General features: G+C 32.7%; 2 protein-coding genes across 3 annotated transcripts; one reads left to right on the top strand and one right to left on the bottom strand.

Moving 5' to 3' along the window:
* Positions 1-9,271: 9,271 nt before the first annotated feature.
* Positions 9,272-11,778, top strand: LOC132633716 (uncharacterized). 2 transcript variants are annotated; one of them, XM_060350217.1, is made up of 3 exons: positions 9,272-9,440; positions 10,776-10,910; positions 11,474-11,778. In XM_060350217.1, exons 1-3 carry the CDS (start codon positions 9,279-9,281, stop codon positions 11,639-11,641), a joined length of 465 nt encoding a protein of 154 aa, XP_060206200.1. In that variant the 5' UTR covers positions 9,272-9,278; the 3' UTR covers positions 11,642-11,778. The 2 variants fall into 2 exon arrangements, 1 of the variants encoding a protein (XP_060206200.1); XR_009579756.1 differs by having other exon boundaries at positions 9,311-9,852.
* A 1,648-nt stretch (positions 11,779-13,426) lies between these two features.
* Positions 13,427-14,374, bottom strand: LOC132630259 (uncharacterized mitochondrial protein AtMg00810-like). Its single transcript, XM_060345848.1, has one exon. It carries the CDS (start codon positions 14,372-14,374, stop codon positions 13,427-13,429), a length of 948 nt encoding a protein of 315 aa, XP_060201831.1.

Genomic DNA, 14,374 nt, shown 5'->3' on the forward strand with positions numbered 1-14,374 from the left:
CAAGTAATTTTGGATATCTCAAATTATGTAGGTCGTCACTATCAGAAAATTACTAATTTCTAACGGGATGCATCGAAATTTGATTCATCGGTAACATTTCCAACAGATTTTTCATCGAAAACCCCTTATTGACAAGCTAAATTCTGAAGAAACGTCCGTAAAAATTAGCAAGTTTTTTATAACATGCATCCTCCCGCAGGACCATGCATGCTGATTTTTTTTATGTATTGTTGTAATTTTATTGGATGTTCCCGAAGGGACAAGGTTTACAATTTGAACGTTTGCTTTACGTGCACATGAGATCGTATTGCATTTCTTTCACCATAGTAAAATTTTCTCTCAATTTTACCCTTGAACATAAGCGCATCAACTTAAATTCATAAATATTGTATTTTACTATTATAACAAACAAGTCAGTACAAAGTGATCTTTCATGCTCAAACTTGAGTTATTCGAAAGGGTTCGCTCATGCTGGAGGGAGCATTCCCATTTAATGATCGGTCCACTAATTCACACAAATCCAAAAAGTTTATCACGAATAGCAAGAGAAGAGGGTAACATTTGTTTTTCTTCCTTATAGTTTATTTTCTTTTTAGGCAAAAAAGATACAAAATAATGTAGCTGTTTGGCTGGTGGGAATATTGTATAGCCATTGGAATTTTCTACAGCAAAGACACACACAAGACACAGCGCGTAAAAGCTACAAGGAGAATATATGCTTGGATTAGAACTAAGCTCATGCAAGGAAGTAGCCAACTCGATACATAATTGACACATTCACTATTTCCTGTTTAATCATATTTATAAGGAAACCTGTAACAAAGTACAGACAGCTTATTAAAGAATAAAACAACATTAGAAAAATATTGATATCTCTAGAACAATATTTTCTGCTTAGACAATTATAATTAATTAATTAATTAAAAGTGTATTTCTCTAACAGCTTAAGTTTTTAAATGTGCTGGTCGTGCCAATTCAACATAATATTAGTGTAGGCAAAAGTCCTGGGTTCGAGTTTCACTTTCACCCATTATTAAAAAGATGAAGAAAAAAATAATTCCATGTGTTGGGCCATGAAAAAGAATCATGCTTTCATCATGTGAGATGACATGTTGAGACATAATTATATAATTAAGTAATTAAAAGTGTGTGCTCTCTCTAATAGTTTAAACTTTTAATTGAGATGGTCGTGCAATTCAACATTCGAATTTTCAAATAGCATGTATGATATATATGAGTAATTTTTTCTTTCTCTTCTTTTGAAGAAAAAATTATAGTTTTCTCCTTCATGTACACCTTGCAATCATCAGTTTCGTGTTTCTATACTAAGTTAATTTGAGCAAATTAGTAACCAAAAAAGGAACTCCCTAATTTGGAAACTGAAAAATAATAATAAGAGATTAAACAAAGGAGGAGACAAAATCAACTCAACAGAAAGAAAATTGAATTAAAAATATCCATTAACGTACCATATAGTTATGTGACAGTTAGGGTTTTGAAATTGGGAGATTCCAAATCCAGATGGGACTAAGCTACAAATAAAATTAAAGAAATCATGTTGTACTGAAACCTCTACTAATTTGTAACTTTCTAATTTGGGCTTTTTCATATGTACAACTAATGCTTAATAGAGAGTACAAGTTAATAATAGGATTATATGAATATGGGAATTTAAGTTGCCACAGTAATTGCAGTTAGAATCCAAGATTTTGCTTCCATATATGCACGTATTCATTGGATATGCTCTCTTTTTTGTTCTAAATATGATTAATTTAACATTTTTTTAATCTTGAATGGTCACATAAAAGCATTTTTCCAACTCTCTCTTTATTTTAAATAGAAAGTTATAAACGTTTTTTTTTTTTTAACCATTCAGTTCGAACCCAACTACCTCAACTAATCCAAATTCACATCGAATAAGCTTATTAAACATTCTAAAATGTCCGTTACTTTTCATACATTTAATATATATATAATTGTAAATATTTTTTTTTCCGGAGGCGAGTTTATTAATCTTCTTCTAATTAGTCTCACTACCAAAATTTTAAATACTATTAATCTCTTAAGTTGACTTCTATATATCGAATTATAACGCTAATTGTAATTTCAAGTAAAGGGTTAATAGGAGGGAGACAACGTGGAAGCATACCTCAACTTTTAGATGATACATATTTGTACAGTTGAAATACGCTATTGAGTCAATGATTTTCGATAAGTTCAACACAACATATATATATATATATATATATATATATATATATATATATATATATATATATATATATATATTGTTTTTGAGGGAATTAATAATAAAAGGAGCATAAAGTTGGTAAGCAATGGAACACTGAAAATTTTCAGGTGTTTGGCTCACTAAATAAATAAGGTACTTTAATATGAGTGTTTTTATGTAATGTAATCCAAGTCAATCCAAAGAAATCATTAGTATATCTTAATTTGACACCACTTTACTTTCTTTTCCTTTTAGATTTATATGGTCAATAGGTCAATTGTCAACACTAATAATGGGTTAGGTTAATTTTGGCATGATTTTGTAGAATCCCTTGAACCAACCAAAGCTGGCCACGCCTTTTAATTACAGTATTTCTTAATTAAGTATTGGCGCATTAATATTTTCAAAGTTTGACAACTCCTCTTAATCAAAATATTTGGTCGATGGGGTGGGGGGTTCACTTTGTTGCTGTTAATTATCTAATAAAGTGTGAGATTAAGACCCTTTAAAGAAAATTCACCAATTGTTTTTACCTTCGGTTTGGCTTATATATTTATCACATTCCATATTTGTCAGATAGCTCAGTAGGTCTTTTACTTGTATATATCTGAAGGACACACTCACAGTAATTCTTTTGAAGTAAAAGTAATTAATGTTAGAAATGTATATTGAGCACCAATCTATTGGATCTTTATCTCCAACTATTTTTTTCTACCTCGAAACTTCTTTTTCAGGCTTCTTTAATTTGACACCTATATTACAGATCAGAAGTATTTGCCCCAAAAAGACATTGCAGTTTTAGATCCTTATAAAAACACACTTTGTTTTTATACCATTATTCCCCTATCATTCGGAGTTACCATAATTTAGGCTCGTAACATTATACTTGTGGGGAGACAAAAAAAAAAAAAGCTGTTTAAATTTTAGTAACTAATGTTTTACTTGCTCTAGTATACACATGCTTTCAAGGAATAAAATATTATCAAGCACCTTCCATTATTTCGAATATAGTATTTATGGTTCTACCTTTTTTATTTCATGGGACATTTGAAGGCACAATTTAACGAAAAACATGTTATTGTGTTAACACTATATTGATCTGGACAACCATCCTTATTAAAAACAAAACAGAAAAAACATGTACATCATTGGAATAGATAAAAGATGGAACTCAAATTTTATTAGGGGGCAATTCTTTGAAATTTTGTAAGTTGCAAAATTCGTTTTCTGATTATTACGAAAAAAGTATTTGTTTGCGCTAAATCTTGTAAAAGAAATCACCAAAGAAAAAAGTAGGTTGCTTATGAGGAAATAGTAGGAAGCACATTAGTGGCTTTTAAAGCAATCAAGACAGCGTTGGGATCAAACTAACTTTTGTTCAATAATTATAACAATAATTTGTTTTCATGTTTAGCCTAATTTGGCAATAGAAATTAAGAATAAGGCAGAGGCTGCCTACCCAAAAGAGTCATTCTAAGGAGCCTAGGATCCATGCGTTACATTTCTCTTGGTGACAATGTAAGAGAATATTTCATTCTTATCAGTTATCAAAGTTTAATTTGAATTTATATATCAGTGATAATATAAGAAATATTTACACAATCATCCCATTTATTTATAAAAAAAAATGTTTAAGTTTGTAACTCTATTGACATTGGCCTAAAAATATTTTAAACCATCACTGAAGTGACAGTTTAAAACTTTAATTTGTGATTGATTATTCTAACTACCGAAAAATCCCATTTTTATGTAAATTATGAGATACACTATCATCTCAAATTAAATAAGTGTAATGATTGTAAACTTATCTCAAAACTAGGCTTGGCAGGAGCATTTAGTGTTGTCAAATAAAGGAAAAGAGTGACAATTTAAACCTCAGTTGCCAACTGCCTCAAATTTATTTACACTCATGTTTAATTTTATTGGTTACCATATTATAATATGGGGATTCTAATATGAGAATTAGATATGATGAGATTATTTAGTAAATCAAATATACTTTTACAAGTAAAATATTTGGTGCATTAACGTAAAAAATGGGAGAAGAGCTTTGAAGAATAGTGTATCAATTTTTGTTTTATCATGAGATATAACCTCTGAATTGTTATCTCATATTGCTTGAGGAATAAAAAATATCACAATTATGATACCCATAATCCCAAATTGCTTATACAGGAAAAACAGTTCAACGTTGACCAAACGGGGTATAAAATAATATTACACTTGTCTAGAAATAAATACCCCCTATCCTTGTAAAATAATCGACCCCTTAGGCCATTTAACAACTAATAACAAGTGTTGCGTGGGGGTTGGGGGGATTCACAGTGCAATATAGGGTTCACGAGAATTCAATAATTTTTGTACATATTCTATATATGCATTAAATAGTTCACAGTCCATAAATATTTAATTGATAATACAGTTATTATATAAAGTAACTTGAGAGATCATTATAAATTCATAAAAATTAAATTCTGAATCCGTCCACGAATAAAAACATGAATTGATAAACTTCAAAACATAGTAAAAACTTACCACACTAGGTTAAAATTATAATGACATGTATACGTGGAGGCTACAGTGCAGTTACAGTTGTACTTGCCAATAACATGGCATCACAATGGCAGTAAAAATGAGCCCCATTGCTTTGTAACATCAGAGTTTAATGTCTCCCCAGCTACTATATAGCTAGTACTAATTAGGCCTCATTATAATAACAATTCAATAGATTTCACTGTCATATCGATCGGTTTGATTAAATCTTGGAATACAACTCATTTATTAGTGATTTCGTGTGAGCATGTAAAACCTTACTCATAATATTACTATTCATGTATGCATACTGTATCTATGGTTTATCTTTTAGTATGCGTTTGGACATGTGATTTTATGTCATGATTTTACGTTATGAGATGAAATCAATATTTGGACATGCGATTTTATATCAAATCATGATATCAAAATTTTAAATGTAAAACCTGATCCATAAGTTTATATTTTGTATAAAAAGAGTCATAAGTTGATAGATAGTTTTAACAATTACTCTTACCAACCATTTACCAACCTCATTAGCTTTTAGCAAGAGTATGTGAGAGGATTATATTAAAGAGTAGTTACATTACTATTCATGTTATATTTTCTTTTTTGGTTGAACTAAAGTATGATCAATTGATGTTATATTTTTTAGAAAGGTCTTCTAGTAGCGTATTAATTTTGTTATAAATTATGACTTGCTCATTTAGTAAGATTGTATAAGAATTAGGAAAGTTTTGATAGCTTTCACAACTTGTGGGGTTTTTATGTCTATAAGAAAAAATTCAACTTAAGAAATTCAAATTGCATGTCCAAATATGATTTCAAATCATGATTTTAAATCATGTCCAAACGGTTTCCTAATAAATATTTTTTATGACCCCTTTAAAAACTCTGGTGGTATCACTATTTAGGAACCTACAGAAGTTTTCCCACCAACCACTTGTTGAGATCAATTAATTGGAATCGGTTGCAGGGGGCAGAGTTAGACTTTTGGTTATAGATTCGATCTAGCTGATCAATAATTTTGAACCAAAATTTATATTTATCTTAAAAAATTTAAATTATTAATTTAAAACTCAATAACTTAAAAGGATTAAAATTACGAGTTCATAAACTTCAAATCTGGACTCCATCTCTAATTAGTTGCACTGGGCTTAAAATGCTAGCAAAGTTTTGGATTTGGTTCGCCTATTAAGTATTTTCATCAATATTCTTTTTAAGGATCAGTGTTTAACTTTGTCTGCATTTAGAAAAGCTTAGCAAATATGGATAAAAGTCGGAACTTGTTATCCTCCTCCTCCTCCTCTTCCACCTTCTTCATATGTGCTGTGGAAAATGTAAGACACACTACTATATTTGTGGTTGGTTTGGATTTGTATGGATGAAGAAAATTAGGTTTTTGTTGAGTTTGATAGTGAACAAAACAAAGTGAACCTAAATTTCTTAAGATTTGGTTGAATCTAATCACACTACTAAAAAATCAGCGTTTAGTGACGGAATATTAGCGACAGACCATATTCTGTCGCTAATTAACGACGGATTAGCTACGGATTTCTCATTTTGTCGCAAGAAAAGCAACTAAAATTTTATCTCATTATATAGTGACAGATTAGCAACGAAAACTGAGTTTCGTTACTAATAATTAGCACGAATTTTTGGCGCCTTAAATTTCACTACAGATTTAGCAACAGAAGAGGCGCGATAAATTTTATTTTTAATTAGCGACGGATTCAGCAACGAAATATCCGTCGCTAGGCCTTTAATTTTTCTACAAAAAAATATATATATGCAGCAACGGAATATTTTGTCGCAATATTAATTATTAAAAGAAATGAATGTATTATTTAGCGACGGAATATAAAATCCGTCGCTATTCCGTCGTTAAATGTAAAAAAAAAAGATATCTCCTAGCTAGGGTACACATTATTTCATTTCCAAACACAGCAGCCAACACGGATAGAGAGATAGACTGTGCGAAATTGCTAACATAGAGAGAGAGAGAGAGCACAACATAGATCAAAATAATGTGAATCTAGGGTTTCTATGGTGTTTTTCTCTTCTTCTACTGCAACTTTTATCTAAAGGAAAGGTATGTTTTGATTTTTCTATGTTTTATGGGCAGTTTCTTTCTTCTTTATCTCCTTCTTTGTATTTTCTGACATTAAATCTATCTGTGTTTTCTTGCTTATTATCTAAAGGACAGAGTGTCTTTAAGTATTTTTTTGGGCTAAAATCGAAGTTGGGTTAAGTGTTGGGAATCTCTATTTCGGCCAAAATCTGATGAAAATGGAAATTCGACCTTTGTTTGTGCTAAATCTTGTAGGATAATATTATTTGGTGGTTAAAGTTTGTTTTAATTCGTTGCATGTCGAGAAAAAGCTTGAAGAACTCAACATTCTTTATATTCTGTGATTTGAAATCAGTGTTAGTGAACTGGGTTTCTTACTCGATTTTTTTTGTTTCAGTTTGTCATTTTTTTTAACTAAAAGGTGAATGATATTTTCTGTTTCAATAAGTTATTTCAGCTTGTTCTTCTCTCTTAGCAGCATTTCTCATTAGCAAAATGTATCATTTTGTAGCAAATCTTGCTTCCAAAGCCAGGTAATATTCACATTTTATAACTTGGATTTTTCTATTAGAAAAATGTATTCTTTATTACTTTTAAGAAATACCCATTTTCTTGTTTTTCTTTTTTGTGTTAGAAAAATGTAATCTTTATTACTTTTAACAAATACCCATTTTCTTGTTTTGTACAGAGTGGCAAGAACCAACACCCAACAAGTGAGTACTATTTTGCAAGATACTTTTTTTTTTTTTTGGTATAGATCAAGAAGAGCTGTATTTTGGATTGTCTGTTTATAAATGGTTTTTGTTGCAGATTGGTGGAAGGTTAAATTGGAGTAGAAGTTATGCTGCAAAGGATATTAGATTTGGTGTTGAAGCTCGAGCTGCAATGCTTCAAGGTATTGAAGAACTTGCTGATGTTGTTAAAGTCACTATGGGTCCAAAGGTGAATTTTTTATCAACCCCATTAGTCAATACACTCTGTTTGTTACATAGATTGTTTATATATTTATATGTAAACAATTCAACCCCATTAGTGAATACACACTGTTTGTTACATAGATTGTTCATATATTTATATGTAAACAATGTTTAGTATAAAATATTGTGACTTATAGTACTTGAAATGTTACTGCATCTTTAGAAGCTGAAATAAGTGTCAGGTTGCTTATTGTTTTTTAGGCAAGCAACTGCTATAGTGGAGACATATTTTGTGCCTTACTTTTCTATTTGATGAACTGCTACTACATTTGAATGAGTTTTGTATCTGCACTTTGAGAGTTGTTTACTGTGTTTGAATGATTGCATTTACAACAAACATATGTGGTCTTTGAGATAGAAACTCCTATACTTGATTGGTGCCTACTTTTGCCAAACAAGAATTGATGCTACATTGCGAAAATCCTGAATAAAAATTGCTGCACTTTTAGTCATTTTGTTGTTGTATGTTGGGGTAAAACTGTTGCTCTTAATATATAGTTGTGCATTTGATAGAAGCTGTTACACTTGACATGATTGTTGTCTTTTAGAAGCCAAAGAAATGACTGCATTTTGTTAAAACACAGAAGATGATATACTTTTTTTAAATGACATTTATTGAGACTGCAAGATCTGCGTAGTTCCTAGATCTCCTTCCGTCATTTTGTTATTAAAATGTTCATGTTGTATTGTGGAGAACTAGTACGATTACTTGAGATAAGATGATTACTCATGTCAAAATTCAATTATTATTGACAAAACGGTGAGAATGATTTCTGCTGAGTCTATTTGGGGCGTTTCGGCAGTTCTTGCTCTTTTTGTATTGTAGCTATGTGTGCAGGCATAGATTGACATCATGCCAAGTTTATGTTTCTGTGCTTTACTGATTCTGCTTGCGGAGTATAATATGCCCTTTGCTATTTGGTGATTTGTAACACTATGAAGTTGTAGTTGCAAGACTATAGCAGCCAACCGATATATGTATGCTTTTGTTACCAATGGGATATAAAGCTGCATTGTTGTTGATGTTCTATGTTGTTACTGGTGTGCTTTTAGTACAGTATTTTTAGCATTTTTGTACTGCTAATGCTAATGAAATGCAGTGCAAAAATGCTAGTTTTTCAGCATGTCTACACTGCGTTTTCAGCATTTCTGCACTGCGTTTCAGCATTTCTGAAATGCAGTGCAAAAATGCTAAAAATACTGTACTAAAATGCTGAAACTTAGTACAGAAATGCTGAAAAACCTATGCAGAAATGCGAAAAATGCAGTGCAAAAATACAAATACACAGTGCAGAAAAAAAATCACTGCTGAAGCACAACACTAAAAAAATACTGAAACGCAGTTTAGAAAATCATGCAGAAATGCTGAAACGCAGTGCAGAAATGCTGAAAACGCAGTGCAGAAATGCTGAAAAACTGTGCAGAAATGCTGAAACGCAGTGCAGAAATGCTGAAAAACAGTGCAGAAATGCTGAAACGCTGTGCAGAAATGCTGAAAAACTGTGCAGAAATGCAGACCATATCTCACCATATCTCCAATAGTTCCTTTGGAGGATCACAAGATCTTCAAATTATTGAGAAGTGCTATCCCATGCAGAAAAGTATATTCTTGACGTTGACAAATGAGCAGGTTTATTCTTAACTTTCTAATATATAGGTGTTGATCGTGTTCGTTTCCTTTGAACTTGAATGCCAATAAAGATGGCTGAATACAATCTATGAATTACCAATGTCGTTTCATGGTTTTCAATTACTGTTTATTAACTTGTCTATAAGAATGATTTGCTTGGAATAAGAAATACGTTTTAGTAGGAAAATTACAATGTAAATTGGCTACTTCGATTGAGTCTTTGTATATGTAAAACCATTATTCTAAGAAGTTACATTTTGCATAACTTGGGGGCTTATCGAAATCCCTAATTTGCTGCTAAACTTGAAATGGAGTGACTGCTGCCTGCTGTTGGTTTTTCGAGCCACATTTGGAGTTGGGTTTGTTGGTAAGAAACTGCTGCATTTTGGATCATTTGGCTGCTGAACTTCAGGTAAGCTATTACTGCATATTTTTGATTAACCGTTACTGCAATTGGAGCCTTATCAGTGTTAAATGGGCAGGCAGTAGTTGCCACATTCTGTTGTATAAAACACTGTTAGGATCAAGAGTGCTATGTTGTTACATCTCCTTGTCAAGGTGTACTGTCTTAAAGGCTGTTGTGGCACTTTTAAATTCATTGTTGGGACAACCTTGAGATAATTTTGAGTGTTGTTGCACTGAGAACATATTGTTGCACTTGGTTTCTATTTTGAGAACTAAGGTGTAATGGTTGTGCAGTTCTGAATTTTAATGACTCATGCCTTTACATTTTGTTGTTTTGCTGCTTGGCCATTACCTACAGTTGGCTTCTATGATCGGTAATGAATTGAGATTAAATGGTTGCTTGGTTTTTGCCATAGCATTTTGGCCTAATAGTGAACGACTTGTGCTACTACATTTTATGGGCTGTTGTTGTATTTGTGATTTGTCCATTGCATCTGATGAATTAAGCTCATACATATCTTGGTGTTGGAACTGTTGTGCTATAAGGTTACTTGCTGTTCCATTTTGAACTAAGCCATTGCTTTTTTTTTTTTTGGGCTAAACATGAATCTGCATTGCTGTTGATGTTCTATGTTGTTACTGGTGTGCTTTTGCTGGAATTTGTAACACTGTTACTGTATATACCAAAGGCGACTTAATCTAAGAATGGGTACTTACAACCCCACCACAAGTCCACAACTAACTTAACCTTCCAGCTCTTATAATATACAAATGCCAATTAGTACCTAATTGTATATGCGAAGCTTATTTTTTTTTAGTCGGTCCAAAAAGAACACAATTGTTATTGACTCTTGAAAACTAATGTTGTTATTGACTCTTGAACACAGTTAGTAATTTCTCCCATTGAATACAATTTAAATTTTTATGCAGGGGCAACCCCCTGATTGCATACTAAAGGACGCAAAAAACACCAGCAAGCTAAGTTATTCAAGTTTGCTTGGGAGCATTAATCCTATGAGCAGATCTAGAGTTTATCAAGCTTTGGCAGAAGAAGATATTGAAGCTGTAAGTAGATGAAATTCAAAACTAATGAATTATGAAATAGGGTCACTGGAAATCATACCTTTCTTATACTTGAACATTTGGATACTTTTCTCCATGTTACTTATAGTTTTGGTGTAAAGGGTTCTAGCTATGACATGTAGATAATTGGGATATTTTGTTAAAATGGATGTGGTTGAACAACACAAGCATAGTGTATTGTATACATTTTCCAACCATCTAAGTGCTATTAATGCAATTGATTAAACTTATCAGTAAAACAGAAAGGAAAATATGAGCAGAAGGTGTAAACTTGTGGTATATGGTATTAGCTTAGTGCTAGCAGCCAATTAACTTGTGGTATATGGTATTAGCTTAGTGCTAGCAGCTAATTAACTTGTGATATATGCATTTTGTGGGATTTGTTTTAGTTTCTTTATAATCTAAAGTTTTGGTTTCAAGTCTGTTTTGATGTTGATAAGTAATGAAACATTATTGATTGAGAGTAGTTCTTTCTCAGGATTATACGGCTTAAGCTGTAACCGTGACAAGATATCGGATGGCTAAAGCTCTTTTAATTTTTGCAGGATGCCAAGGGCAATGATGTTGATCTCAGTCTGATATTGATCAATGTGAAGCATATTACGAAGCTGCTAGGGGAACAAGGAAGAGAAGAATATATGGTCTTGGATCTCAAGCACAAAGTTATCTGCTTTTTGTTGGAAAGAACAAAATTATGCACTAACAATACTTGATGGATGTGTGGGTTCTTTTGGTAGTTGACAGCTTGGTGTTGTCGGTGTTTTGGACTTAACGATTAGGATTTCGCTATCTATTTTGAATCTTTTTTATAAATATTATTTTATGTGAATGTCAGTTATTTTTAAGGGTATTTATTACTTTGTATGTAGTATGTGTTAACAGGTGTATTTAAAATAAAATAAAAAATTGGAAGAAAAATATTTGTGACAGATTTGCGACGGATTTTGGTCGTTGCTAGAGGGAAAACAGTAGGCTACAGACTGCGACAAACATTGTATTGTCACTAAATGCAGGCACAAATAATTCAAAGATTTTGCGACGGATTAGCGACAATATTTTCGTCGCTAATTTACTAAAACGACGAAATGAAATATGAAATTAGTCACGGAATTCATAACAATAGCAACAAAATAATCCGTTGCTATAATGTGGAACGGATTTCATACGTCGCTACTCTGTCGCTAAGTTTGCTACGGATTTCATTTTTCCGTCGCTAATAGGTTAGCAACGCGCAAAATCGCAACAGACGACATTCCGTCACTAATCCGTCGCAACATATGTTTAGCAACAGATATATGCTGATTAGTGACGGAATACGTCCGTCACTAAACGTTGTTTTTTTAGTAGTGCCATTGAGAATTATTAGAAGATTGTATATCAAATTTGGAGATGAGTTGAATCAATTCTGAAGCAAAATGTGTTGGTGAATTTTGTGTGAATTTCCTCACGATTCGATACGATTTGTGTTCGTATCAAGATTGTGACACAATTTGTACCAGAGTTCTGACGATCCTCCAGGACTCGTGGCAAGTTAAGTTTTGTCCATCCGTCAAAAACTTGTGGTTATCAGCCGGTCTGAACAACTTGTTCTAAAAGTACGATACAATTTGCACTAAAGTCCTATTGTTCCGCCAGATTTGAAAAAGACAAATCTTTGTCCATCTTCACAAACTCGTGGTGATCTACCAAGATTTATATATGAACAATTTATTTCAAAAGTTATGTCACGAGTTGTACTAAAGCCTTATTGATCCGCCAGGACTTGCGGCCAAGTTTTGACACATATATTATTTTCACTAAATTTATTTAAACGAATCAAAACCTAAATAAGAGAACAAAGTTATCCTATTTAGTGCAAATCACGTTGTCAAACTTTGTTTTAAGTTTTGAGACAAATAATTATTCTTCTACAACCAACCAAGCGGTGAATAACTTATGCAGAATTCTATGTTTGTGATTATTTTTCTTAATAAGGAAAATCAAACTATTTTTTATAGTGTAATTATTTTTTGTACTATCAATATAAGGAAACCTTTAGAAGCAACAAGTTGAAGTTGAGAGACAGAAAACTAACACAAGTTTCAAAAGGCCTGCGTGAATAGCAAAGGCCAGATCGTGTCCTATTTATCAGTCAAGTACATGTGTGAAACTGACTCAAAGTATAATACTAACTACAACATAACTCTATAATTATATTTACAATAACATCCTTGTCACCCTCCCTCAATTTGAAGTGGAGGAACGAACATGAAGATTGGCAAGAAACTCCTTGAATTTTGTAACAGAGACAGCTTTCGTGAAAACATCTGCAAGCTGTTGTGAGGTGGGAACATGAGAAACAGTAAGGTCACCCTGGCTAATTTTCTCACGAAAATAAAATTATAGTCCAAAGCTACATGTTTTGATCGAGAGTGAAAGACTGGATTGTGTGCGAGATGGATGGCACCAATATTATCACATCTTGCAAGGATAGGAGTGCGAAGATAAACACCCAAGTCTCATAGGAGAAATTGTAGCCATGTAGCATCAGCAGTTGCTACAGTGAGAGCACGATATTTAGCCTCTGTGCTTGAGCGCGAAACAGTTGGTTGTTTCATTGTAGACCAAGATATCAAATTATTTCCAAGTAAAGTGCAAAATCCAGAGGTAGAACGATGAGTTGCTGTGCAGCCCGCCCAGTCCGAGTCTGAGAATATTGTTAACGAGATGGAGGAATTTCTGTAGAGCTGCAATCCATGAGCAGGAGTTCCTTTAAGATAGCGGAAGATTCGCTTAACAGCTTGAATATGAATAAGTCGAGGTTGGTGCAGAAATTGTGAAGCCATATTCACAGCATATTGTATATCCGTTCGTGTAAAGGATAAATATTGAAGACTTCTAACCATTTGGCGATACATAGAAGAATCATCAAGGAGTGGTGTAGCTACAGAATGCCAATCAAGCTTACTGTAAAGAGGGGGTTGGACAGGCTTAACTTCGGCTAAATCAAAATGATGCAAAAGGTTTGATATATATTGTCGCTGCAACAGAAGAACCCCATCAGTGTTGTGAACTATCTCCACGCCTAAAAAATAATGAAGGGAACCAAGATCTTTCATTGCAAATTCAGACTTCATGGATGCTATAAACTCTGAAACAAGCATCTTTGAGGATCCAAAAATAACAATGTCGTCAACATAAATAAGAAGGATAAAAATAGCCCCGTCTTGGCGAAAAATAAACATACTGTGATCTGAGGTAGATTGCTTAAAACCAAGGTCCAAAAGATAAGTCGCAAGTCGAGTAAACCACACCCTAGGAGATTGTTTCAATCCATAAATGGCGCGACTTAGCTTACACACATGTTGTGGATAATCAGGATGTTCAAAACCTCTGGGTTGCCGCATATAAACAACTTCATTTAGCTCTCCATGTAAAAATGCATTAGATACATCTAGTTGATGCAT

This window comes from Lycium barbarum, chromosome 3 (assembly GCF_019175385.1).
Source record: "Lycium barbarum isolate Lr01 chromosome 3, ASM1917538v2, whole genome shotgun sequence".
Taxonomy (NCBI): Eukaryota; Viridiplantae; Streptophyta; class Magnoliopsida; order Solanales; family Solanaceae; genus Lycium; species Lycium barbarum.

Bases quoted from the DNA above. Each gene is read 5' to 3' on its own strand.
- LOC132630259 (XM_060345848.1), bottom strand. From the start codon at position 14,374: ATGCATCAACTAGATGTATCTAATGCATTTTTACATGGAGAGCTAAAT.
- LOC132633716 (XM_060350217.1), top strand. From the start codon at position 9,279: ATGCTGAAACGCTGTGCAGAAATGCTGAAAAACTGTGCAGAAATGCAG. The intron at 9,441-10,775 runs GTTTATTCTTAA...ATTTTTATGCAG, and splicing joins TGACGTTGACAAATGAGCAG to GGGCAACCCCCTGATTGCAT. The intron at 10,911-11,473 runs GTAAGTAGATGA...TAATTTTTGCAG, and splicing joins CAGAAGAAGATATTGAAGCT to GATGCCAAGGGCAATGATGT.